The 12,413-nt window shown below is 45.2% G+C and overlaps 1 protein-coding gene across 1 annotated transcript; it reads right to left on the reverse strand.

Moving 5' to 3' along the window:
- Positions 1-4,527: 4,527 nt before the first annotated feature.
- On the reverse strand, positions 4,528-10,757 carry IRF2BP2 (interferon regulatory factor 2 binding protein 2). Its single transcript, XM_033144303.1, has 2 exons — positions 9,100-10,757; positions 4,528-8,262 (listed from the first exon to the last, which is right to left on the reverse strand). The coding sequence occupies exons 1-2, from the start codon at positions 10,130-10,132 to the stop codon at positions 7,556-7,558; spliced, it is 1,740 nt and encodes a 579-aa protein (XP_033000194.1). The 5' UTR covers positions 10,133-10,757; the 3' UTR covers positions 4,528-7,555.
- Between the last annotated feature and the right edge of the window lie 1,656 nt (positions 10,758-12,413).

The following is a 12,413-nucleotide window of genomic DNA, read 5'->3' on the forward strand; positions in this document are numbered from 1 at the left end:
TTCTTCGTAAAGGCAGATTTAACTACCCCATTGTGGAGTGCTGTGGTTGCAGGGCAGAGAGGAAAACTAGCAGCTATGTGGAATAATGCTTGGGATGGCAGACCTGTTGGGAGAAGGTGAACTTGGTTGTGTAAACATTACTGTTTGAACTTAGGACTTTGTCTGGCAGTGAGCACCTTGAACAAACCTTAATCACAGAGAACACATGGCTAGATTACAGCTCAGGTGCTTGCTAAGGAAATTAATCATTTACCAACCTACACAATCTCTTTATTTTCAAAGTAAGGGTTTAAAAACCTTTAAAAATCACAAGACTGCAGTTCAGTAAAGCACCTCTGATGCTGGGAGCTAGTTCTAGGAATGCTAATGCAATGTTAGCATGTTTTCCAGTGACTGGAGCTCTGGCTTTTGGGACTGCCAATATTTTAACATCTATTTTTCATTAACTAAGGGCTTCGCACATTAAAAGGGATAGGTTTTTAAGATGCGTACGTAAAAGTGTGAGGAATGGCAGCCAATCATGGCTCCCCCAATTGTGCCCCTGTATGGCACACCCATTTTTCCAAACACAAGTCTTCCCCACACAAGTAATAGGCAGAATAGCCCTTGCACCTCAGTCTACAACCCAGTTAAACTGAAGTACTTGTATTTAAACTAGATCATACCCCAGTCCTAATCATGTCAGATGTAAGTAAATCCCATTCATTTTCAGTGTGGCTTGCAATATGTTTAAGAGTGTGGCGTCAACCCCATTGTCTTCATTTAGAACAGAAATCCAAGTACGGTATTTTTTGTTTTAGATCAGTCTGTTGACTCATACATGTGTAATTTTTCAGCCTCAGATCTTAATCCATGTAATGGGCCTAATAGTAATCGTAGATCCTTTTTAAAATTTCCAGTACATAGCCATAACTGGTTTTTTTGGGGGGGGTGGAGTTGTTTTTTATTTGTTTTTGGAAATGTGGCAGAAACCTCAAGATGGGTAAGAGACCGTAGCTTAGTGGTAAAAGCGCAATTTCCCCCTATAAAATGGGGGTGGATAACCTGAGGTCACCCTCTAAGTCTCTCCCCAGGCCACACTCCTTACTGGCCCTACCCTGCATCCTCCTTGTATGCTTTTGCTCAGCCAGAATACGTCTTTGGCATCTGATAATGTTTCTTTGCTTGTCATAGAGGGGAGTGTGGGAAGTGTGTAGAATTTAGCCTGCTGTACAAAGGTAAAATTAGTTGCCCCAGTAGCTTTTGCCTATGGCTCTGCTTGCCACAGGGATGCTGCCCTTGAGATTAAAAGGATTCCCCATCCCTGCTATAAAAAGCTCCAGATTCAATGTCTTGTGGCTCCAGTCAAATGGCCAAGCAGACAATGTGGGGAATCTCCTGCCTGAGACCCTGGGGAGCTGCAGCCAGCAGAGAGTAAATAATGCTGAGTTAGATGTACTAATGATCTGACTCACTCTAAGGCAGATTCATCTGAGTTGCTTATTTAATACAAAAACAAAAAACATAGCCGGTTGTTACTGAATTACTAGGCAGAGTCCCTACACCCTGTTATTGCCATTACCTCCCAACCTGCGAAATTCATAATCGCTGATTGTCAGCACTGTGGGATTCCCTCTTGTTTTTTTGTCTTTATTTCAGATGCATCTCCTTAAAGGAGGATGGCTTCCCCCACCACTGCGCTTAAGGAAGAGCATTACAAGACAAATCCTCAGTTTTATGCCACACTCTTAACTTTCCATGGCACAAGCAGATTGCAGTCCTTGAAGTATTTTTAATTGAAAGCATTCGAACCTCATGCCGCATAAATGTGTCTAGGACTGGGTGGCTGGGGAAGCCCAGATTCTCTTTGTGTTGGCAATCTTATCCTAAATGTACACAAGTAAATTCCAGTTTTCAAAAGGATGTATTTCTGTGTATAATTTCCATCCCAGGCATTCTAAAATAAACTGGATTTGCAGTCAGAAGGTGTGTAACTGAAATTGTTAAGCCAAGAATATGCTTAGCATATGCTTTGCTTTACACTCCAGTTAACATATCACCACATGGGTGGGGGAGGTAGGAATATGGCTTCCTGAAGTAATCTGCACCGCTATCAAATCTGCCATATCAGCTTGTAAATTCAGTTGGACAGAGGACTTGTTTCTGACAAATTGTTTTCAGGATTGGGGTGTCATGCTGCAGGTCCCAAACCATTTCCAGTTTCTGTAGTAATAGCTGCACTGAATCCAGCAAGACTTGCTTCTACAGAAATGTGCATAAGATAGAACTTTAAGTGGGTGAAGGACTGGATTTTAAATTGTGTGAAAGCCTTAGAAAAGTATTTATAAATTTATAAATGTGGCACTGATTATTTATGGTCGTCGTCCCCATCCCCCCCGCAAGTGCAGTAAAACTGCATAAGCATTGTGGTGATTTTTCTAAATTAAAACGAGGAGATACACACACACACACACTACTCATTCAGCTTGTTGCATTATATTAAAGTGTCACTTATTGGTTAGGAATTTGCTCAAGATAAAAAATATCATGATAAAAACAAATGCTTTATCAGGATTTCTGTTGACAACAGCTTAACCAAAGGCAGTCAATGAGTTAATAGTCCAAGTGTCCCAGCTCCAGCCTGGTATGATGAAATGGATAAATATGTATTCCATTCATCTGTTAGTACAGCCTGACCTTGGTCTATGACTGAGGAAAGGCGTGTCTTCTCAATCTGCAGTTCTTGAACAAAGGCAAGCAAATGAGGGTGACTCAGGATTTCGTGTGGCCTAGATGCAGCGAACGTTTTCTGAATGATTACACATCTACACTCAAGAATTAGGAAGAGAAACCTATTACTCTTTACCAAGTAAAACTATTTTATAAGCTGCCTGCAGGATTTTTTCCTCTATCTCTAAATAACCTTGTCCATTAGCAGGAAGAGTTTGAAAAACATCTGACTTGCCTGGTCAGTAACCTGTAACAGTAGATTTGATAAAAATCAAGGGCACTTTTATATGTAACGGTAAGAAGAGGTTCTTTTACAGCCACCTTTATTTTGTAATCTCAGATACAGGTAGGTCTACTAGGAGTGGGTAATAATGGACCATTCAATTCTGCCCACTGCTTTCATGCACCTCCTAGCTATTTATTAGAACTCTCAGCTGCTAATGTCTTTAAAAAACAACAACAGCAACAAAAAACTAGAGTTGCACTCTTTGGCAGGAGCAAGCTTTAAATAAACTACTTTTCAAATCTTCCCAAGCATGCAGTCCTAAATAGGCACACCACAGAAGAAACAATCCCATTGAAATTAATGGGCCATCCTTTCTACATAAATGCAATTGGTTAAAGTTTTTCTTTTTTTTAATGGCTTATACCTGTATCACTTTTTACCACTGAATTATTTATAGCATTGCATATACACCATCAGCCACAGAATATCATGTAACTTTAAACTGGAACTTTTCAGCTCAGTCTGAAGTGCAGGAGCCCTTGAATTTTAAAACAAATTTAGTCCCACTGAAGTCATTGGCTTAAAAACACATTTTGACTGGCCTATTTGTATAAACTATCTTTAGCTGAACTCATTTCCCCACTTTAACCGTGCAACTTTTAGTGCTAAGCAACTTGCAACCCCCTTATACCTCTGCAGGGTATTGTATTTGGTGCTCATGCAGAATTCCTATTTAAATAATTAAATTATATTTTAAAATATCCAGTTCTTATAAAACTAAGAATATTATACCATAATCATACCTTAGCCTTTCCCAATATTGCGCATAACCAGTAACGTTTCAAATAATAGTTTTTTTCTACTTGGTACTTGTTTTGATTGGGAGCATCTAGGCTGCATCTGTGCATAGTAGTTCATGTTTCTCCACACCACATTATTGCAAGGAGAAAGTCATGTACCCCAATGCTATATATATTTAGCCAGCATTTCAGTGCTAAACTTATTTATTTGGACTGAATTCAAGGAAAGATTCTTCCACTTGCATATACTTAGGATAGTTGTTTGCCACCAGCCTTGTTGGTTATTTACATTAGGGTTTAACACCTCCAGCTAAAATAACCTTTTGCAAAGCTGCAAGGTAGACAGTGAAATCACCTGCCCTCAGTGACTCTCTCGTCAGCAGAACACTGTGTCTGTTCTTCTTGGTAGTAAGGTGAGAAGGCTTTGGCCCTAGTACAGAGAAAATTTCCCAGGATCCTGTTACCATAAAAAGCCATTGGGAGAACCCTCCCAAATAAACCCCTTCCTAAATGTGATTTCACAAGATACATAGCTCAAGGCTTCATAGACCACCGTACAATTACAGAGCTTGTTTCTACTTTTGTGTCAGGAGGATGGTCAGCCCTCCTGAGAAAAAAAATAGTACACTTACAGTTATGCTGCTGTACTGCTCTTAGCCTAGGTTCTGTTTTTATGTCTAGCAAAAGAGGGCAATCTCTTAAAAATCCAGTTTATTTGGCTACCATGCACCTCAGTAGCTGCAGTATTTTTTTTAAAAAAATGAAAAGGGTAACAAAAACTCGCAGAAAGTGTTTAAAGCTCCTAGTTTCATTTTATTCAATGCAAAAGATAAAAAATAATAGGAAAAAATAGTAATGTGTTAGTTTAGTGACTATAAACAATGAAAGCATAGTGCAGGTGATATTTCAATAAAAGTAACTTAAAAGTGTAAATGAAGGTGAGATTTTGACAATCACACTCTCCATTAAAACAACATTTTGCTTTATTGCTATACAAATTATCACCATTAAAAACTTCAAAAAAGTAAAGGGTGCAAAGCCTGACTCCATTGAAATTAATGACTCAGTTCACATTAGCTGCAATGGAATCAAGGTTTGCATTATTATCAGAGATTAATGGTAGTACTGTTGCAGCTAAAGCACTTAAAAAAAAAAACACATTGTAGCCAAGAGAACATATAGTAAATATAATGTGATCCACTGTGGTGATGTCATAAACTTGTCAGGAAACAAACTAAAATCACAATAGGCCCAACTGATCCAAAAATCATGTACTAGTTTATGACGTTTCTGTATTATGAATTTATAATGCATGTTAGAACCGGTCACCTTAACAGGTTTGGAAGGAGTTGACTGAACAGGTGGAGAGCTTTGAAATGTGTTCCAGCTGTCATCATGTGGTATGACAAAGCCTACACTTTCCCACTATTTAAACTACTTTAAAGAACATACAGTGATATTACTGGGCTACAATATATGAAGACACTTATTCAGGATATAAGTGTAGTAAAAGAGCTTTTTGTTGGAGATCAAGATCAAACGCCTTTCAATACCTTGACATGCCTGAATAGTCTTAGCAAGAAAAAAAGTTACTATCATCCCCACTTCAAGTCAAGAAGCTCAAATCTGAACTACATGCCAAGACATCACAACGAACTTTCCAGGAAAATTTTGGTATGGATATTCTCTTACCTAGAATGCAGTTTCTCCATACAAACTGGTATAATACATGAGGTATCATGTCAAAGAGATTCTTAAGAACTTGTTACCATCTATCAATTCAAAATCCAATTTTTAATAAAGTGCCTAAATACATATTTCCACAGACTATAGTGGTTCCAAAGAATCCTTTACAGTTGTATATATGTGCGTTTTTTTCCTCTCGAACTGTCTAAACATGTGTTTACATAAGACACCAGTCTGCACTATATGTATTTCTATCATTTTTAAAGAGCATTGAATTGGTTTATCATGCAAATCTTGTTATTTAATTTACACTGACCTGTAATATGGAACACAATGCTAGTGGGTGTACTTAAAACACTTCAAAAAAGAAAGGTTACTGTGCATGTGCAGTTTGGATTTCCAAATGTCATGACCATTAAAAAAAAAGAAGCCTACCAAAATCTATTCTGCATTCGATAGCAGTCTGAACATTAACACATAAGAACAGTCTGACCCAACAGCATCAAAAACTGTTAAACCTAGTTGAACAGATTCTCTCAACATCAAAATGTATAGTGTTATTTGCCACAGAGATTGGGACCGTATAACCATCTTTCTGCTTCAAACAAGTCTATGTGACATATTATAAACACTTAGCACAAGGGCTTGCACAGCAGTGTTGCTAACACAACTGTAAACAGCACAGAATCACTACAGTAAGGCTTAACTATTTCTAGTAACTGATGATTTATTGATTAAAAATGTTGCTGTCTGATGCAAAAAAAAAGTGTGATCAAAATAATAATTTTACAAAAGAATTCTTGAAAGTAGTCTAAAAGGCAAGAAACTGGAGTTGATTTAAATCCCAAGCTGTTCCATTTAGATGAGAATTAGTTCTCTCCAACACAAGTATTATGAAATTTCAGGTAGAATTTTTCACTAATCTCTATGCTGCCATAATAGGCAAGTCAGGTAAAAGCCTCATATGCTGCTGTTATTACCATACTGTTATCTGCCACAACCTGGCAACATGATGTCAGCAATAGTAACAATCACAACATTATCATACTTAAGTGATAAGCAAGATCAAAGCCCACCTGCACTATATTAAGTAAATAAAAAAATAAATGAAAATCTGCTTCAGAGTTTTCCACATGAACATGGAGGAAGTGGTGATGTTAAATGGTGCTGAAAAGGTATGGATTTGTTTTTTTAAAAAAATAATGGCAGTGCTATTCTGTCTGCACCAATGCACAATTAGACAATAAACTAACTTATCACAAAAATTCTGCAGGAACATTACGTAATTGAATAAATGCAGTTTTGCAATCTTACAACCAACCTCTTGAACTGTGGTCAACTCTGCCTTTAAGAAAAAAACATACTCCCCAATTCCTAACGCAACAGCGCCTCACTTAGCATAATGCTCTGAAGGCAACTTCCTTATGGAAACAAAACTACTTGAAGAATCTGGCCATTTTTGCAGCAGCAGCAGCAGCAGCAGCAGCAGCAGCAGCAGCAAGGGGATGACGTTTCCAAATGAAACCCCTTGTGCTTTCTCACCTGTCTTTGGACTGGACTGAGTGGCATTCCCACTTTAATCCTATAAACACCTTTAATGTCATGTTATCTCTAAAACCTGCATGCCTCCAGCATGAATTAGTGAGGGCAAAAAATAAGGAACCACCAACAGTAAGGCGTTCTTTACAATGTCAGATGTATTTGGCATTTTAAAAAAGAACAAAAAATGAGAGGAGGAGGAGGAAGAAGAAGAAAAAACAAGTGCATACAAACACAGCTAGAAGCATTTCTGGTTTGCCAAGTGCTCTCTAAAAAAAGCAGCGCAAGTCACAGCCTACACTGAAAACAGTAACTCACCAAGGAAGCACAACAAATAATTGCTATAACAAAAAAAGAAGGGGAAAAAGTACATTAAGTACATACCTTTCGTCTTCAAAAAAATATAGAAACACAATGTATTCAAAAAAGAAATCAAAATTATACAGCCATGTTTTATGAAGTCTACATTTCCCTTGTCTTGGAGATATATATATATATATATAATATATATATAGATATTTATAGGTATTTATAGATATATACAGTTCAAGCAGTTTTATGTTAAGGTTGACGTTGCATTGAGAAACTGGGAAAGTCAAGAGTCCCTCTCTTTTTTCACTTTCACATCTCCTGCAAGAATGGTTGCAATCTCGCCCTGCATGAAGGCCCAAGGGACATTGGAGCCCACCAGAGGGCACTTCTCCCCACTGGGACAATAGACCTCTCCACTAGCTCCTTGCTGTTTGATGCTCTGTCTGGAGCAAGGGAAGCAAAATTTGTGGGATGGGACAGAGGGGCACTGCACAAAGTGGGTGTCTTCCAGGCGCTCGTGACACAGGGTGCAGCACAGGGGGACGCTAGCTGCCAGCGAAGAGTCTGGGAGGCTGGCGGGGTGCACAGGCTCCATCCCTCCAGCATTTGCCCCTTGACTCTGCACCTCCCGGGTTGGCCTTCTTTGGTTCATAGGGGATGGAGAGGGCGGGCTACTGCTATTCCTCCTGGTGGTGGAGTGGACCTGGTTGGCATCTTTGGAGGCATGGTTCCCCCCAGCATTGTCTGCAACTAAAATGAGTGCCGCCATCGGGGACTGGCCGTTCTGGACTGCCTCGGGTGGTGTGGTCCGGTTGGAATGAGGCGAAGCGGTTGGCGGCGGCGGGGACATGAACGACGCAGCTGCCATGGAGATCTTCATCCCTTCTGATGAGGTTGGTAGCCATGACTGTGCCTCGCCATTTATTTTAGGAGGTCCGGCTTCACCTTCGGGCTCTGGAGAAGGTTTTCTCTTCCTCGCAGCTCGTGCCCCTATGGAGCAAAACAGCAGAGGAGATATAGTGTCGCAGAAGCACAGCCACAGAAAATTTGTGCAAATCAGCAGGGTCATGATGCCACATAGCCCGGCCCCGGTCATGCCAAGCACTTGGGATTCGGGCCAAGTTGCTCTTTGAATTCGAACGGATAAAACCAGCTTAAACCCCCAGTAAATTCAGCTTATCTGGGGCTGTGGATCGGCATGTGAACAAGCCGTGCCAGTGCTTACACTACAGTACATGCTGCATGCATTCAAATGTGCCCACACTGTACCACCCTCCTACGCTGGCTGCCGGCCAAATGAGCCGCTTGCAGCTTTGTAATCTTCCACTCGCTCCGAACCCATTCCGCTCAAGGCAAATCTATGCCCCAGCTGTGCTGCAGTCGTGAGGGGCGCTTGGGATCTGCCGAGGCCAGATAACTTCTGCATCCTCCTTATTTGCACGCCCAAAGCGAGCGCCTCTGAGCATATGCGGAACATATGGCGCCTGCCTCCGTAAAATGTCTGCTGTTGCTCGTAGCAGACCTGCGCGCCTCAGCTCCCTTTGCGAAAGAATGCGGCCAGGGCAAGGGAGGGAAAACCCTCTGTCAGTGTCTGTCAGCAAAGCGCCCTGACTCATCCATGTTACACCAAACACGCCGCTGGTGTTTCAGCACCAGGAAGCTGGGCCGAAATGGCGACCCTGGCTCGTCTTTTCCATAAGGGGACGGAGGGGGGGGGAGTTCCTTTCCTTCTCCTTCAGAAACCCATCGACAGCCCCTCCCCCCGCTCAGGCCAAGAGCGCGTGCCCGCCCGCCCGCGCCCCCCAGTTCCCCCTCAGCGCAGCTCACCTGATTTGGCCACCGCGCCGTTGCTGTCGTAGCCCAGCAGCCTCCCGCCCGCCATGCCGGGCTCCTTCTTGAACTTGCTCTCGTAGGGCACCGCGTGGCCGCCATGCTGCAAGGCCAGCAGGGTGTCTCGCACGGTCTTGGGCTTGCCCATCCACTCCTGCTCGGCGTTCGCTGCTGCTGCTGCCGCCGCCGCCGCGCGGCTTTTGCTCTCAACGCCGAGCTGCTCCAAGTTGTCCGCCGAGCCCCGCGCCTGCTGCTGCTGCTGCCCCTTGTCCTTGCCCTCCAGGTCGCTGGCTCCGCTGCCGCCGCCGCTACTGGACGACGACGAGGACACCGAGCCGGGCCGCTTGTGCCCCCCCATTTCCCCGGGCTGCTGTTGGCTCTGCTGCGCTTGCGAGACCGACACCTGCAGCGGGGTGGGTGCTCCGGAGATGGCGGCCAGCGAGGCCGCTGCGGCCGCCGCAGCGCGGCTGTTGATGTTGATGGCGGCGGGCAGGGAAGCTCCGTTCATGAGGGGCACCAGGGTGGGTGCCACGGCGTGCGTCCGCCGCGGGTTGGGGCTCTGGCGGTTCAGCTCCGGCGGCTCTTCGGGCTTGGAGAAGCCATTGGGCACCAGGATGCCGTTGACCTGCCGGCTGCCCGCTCCGTACTCGGGTCCCAGGCGCGGCGGCCGCTCGGAAGGAGCGGCGGCCGCCAGAGAGTAGCGCTCGTGGGGCTGTGGCGGAGCGCGAGCGGCTGCCTCGGCTGCAGCCACGGCGGCCGAGTGCATCTCCTTGGCGCTGAGCGGCGGCGGCTGCTGCTTGGCGTGCGGCGGCGGCGCAGCCCGGCCTTCCTGGAAGCTGTGCGCCCGCTTGAGCTGCCGAGCCGTGTCGATGACGAACTCCACCCGGTCAGCGCCCTCGTAGTTGACGCAGCCCCTGCATACGGGCTCGGTGAAATCCCAGATCATGGCCCAGGGCATGCGGGGCAGGTCGCATAAGTAGCACGACTGCCTGCGCGAGGCAGCCGCCACCGCCACCGCCGCGGACGACATGGCCGAGTCCAGGGGCAGCGAGCGCCCCGAGTCTCCTCCCCTGCCTCCTCTTTCCACTGCTGCTCTGCGAGCCACCAGGGAGGCTCTGCGCTCTGCAGCCGCTGCAGCCTCTTGCACCGATGGCCGCCTCCTGCCGCCGCCAAGTGCAGCTCCAAGACTGGGTGAGAGCGAAAAGCACCGCCGGCTTCTTCCCGGGCCACGCTCTCCTAGTCCCGCAGGCTGCAGTCGCTCACCGGTACGCGGCGAGACGCATCGCCCGAACCAGGCGCTCTCCGACCCCCCCAGTACAGCGCGCAGTTCGCTCTGCCCGCGTCGCGCTCTCGCTACTACAGCGCTGCCCGCCGGCTGCCGGCCGCCCAGACACTCGCATTGGGGCGGGGACTCCAGAAGCCGCCGCCGCTGGTGCGCTCTGCTCCAGTGACTCGATTCTTCGACAGTGCCCAGGAGCGCCTGCGTGCTCGGCTCTCCCCCTTCCTCCTCCTGCTGCTCATTGAACTTCTGCCAAGACAACAAGAGCTGCAAGAATAACCAGCTCTCTTCTAGTCAGCACACGGGAGGAAGGGAGGGGGGAGGAGGAGGAGGGAGCGGCAGGGCTTTCGCATGTGAATGGATGCAAAATGGGGAGCTGGGGGCCTTCCTCTTCTCCTGCCTTATTCTAGGCAAGGCTTCCCATGGTAGTAATGTTGTCTGGACTACCCCCTCCCCCAATGCACATTTTGCTTCGCATTATTATGGTGCTACTTGTTTCAAACGGGGGTTTTTGCATACTGCAATGGCCGCATTTGGGAATCTAGGTTACCATTTGATCCTTTGGTCTAATTCGAGCTTCGACGTTGACTCTCATCGTGTGACCTTCGGCAAATCGCTCGGGGTCTGATTCTCTAGATTGGAAAGCTCTCCCTTTAGCTCAAACCCCTGATCTTCTCTTGCCTCCTCCCGCCCCCTGTAAAAAGGCTTAATTATAGTACACGAGCTACAGGAAGGGATATTGTGAGAGGATTATGAGTGAATCTTTCTGAGAGCAGCCACTCCCTTCAGTTGCATCAGGATTTATTTATTTTTTAAAAGCCTTGTACAGATTTACTGGGAAGTAAATCCGAGGGGAATTTTTTTCCAACTCAACACTCAGATCGCAAACATATTTACCCCGCAATCCTAGAAATGTCTACTCAGAAGTAAACGCCACTGCATTCACCATCTCTGGTAATTGTGAATAAGATGGTAGCCTTACCTGGGAGTAAGTCCTTCTAAATTCCAAGAAGGGTAGAGTATGCCTACAGAGTACCACTAAGAACGCATAGAAGCAGACAACCTGAGGCTACGATCCCAAGTACAGTATACTAACTTGACAGTGAGAACCATTGAAATAATTTTATTCACTTGCCATATAAATGAAATTTCAATTAAGACCTATGCATGTTTGTCCAAAGTCGCTTCCTTACGGTAAAGGCTGCAACCTGACTTAGTCATCCATGTACAATTTGCCAGCGCAACCCTATGTGTTTACTCGGAAGTAAAGTCCCACTGATTTCAACGAGTCTTGTTCCCAAGTTAGTGCAGAGGATCGATGCATGTTTTCTTTTTGGAATTAGCAGCAAGTGTAATATTTATATTTCGTAACAAAACGAGGCATAGGAATATGTAAATCCCTTGCGACAGAGAAACCCCACTGGAAAAAAGGCACGAGAAACCTCCGAGGGGGCGACGGTTTCTAGTATTGCAACGCAGGCAATATTCTCAAAGCTCATAAATCTATTATGCTTCATCACTGCTTTGGCCACGCTTGCGGGTAGCAAAGTTCATTATGAATTCATCTGTTAAAAAATAAAAAAGCAATTTCTTTCCGAAATGGGGACACCCCGTTTTCTTTCCGGGTATTTTTAACCGTGAAACAGGAGCAGTGTGTGCTGCGCAGATGGTAGAGGTAGAGCGCGTGCACCCGCACCTCTCCGTGTAACATTTTCCAAACAATTGCTTCCTTCCCACCCCGCGCAACCTTCAGATATTCTTCCTTCTTCCACGATCTGGTATTTGCATACGAATAATAACCAAACAATAAAAACCCCAAACGAAACCCCGTTTCCCCTGAAGGAAAGGCGTGATCCTGCTGTTTGTGTATATGTTAGTGCCACTGTGTGCGCGCATGGGATTGTGCCGAGTAAAAAAAAAGTGGAAGCGTTTCCCTAAAACTCTTGCGTCTAGGTCACCATTCCCACAGTATTGCTGTTGCTGAGTTATGTAGGTTACAAAGGGGAAGGGAGGGAGAAGGGAGCTCTGACGT

This window comes from Lacerta agilis, chromosome 3 (genome assembly GCF_009819535.1).
Source record: "Lacerta agilis isolate rLacAgi1 chromosome 3, rLacAgi1.pri, whole genome shotgun sequence".
In the NCBI taxonomy this organism is placed as follows: Eukaryota; Metazoa; Chordata; class Lepidosauria; order Squamata; family Lacertidae; genus Lacerta; species Lacerta agilis.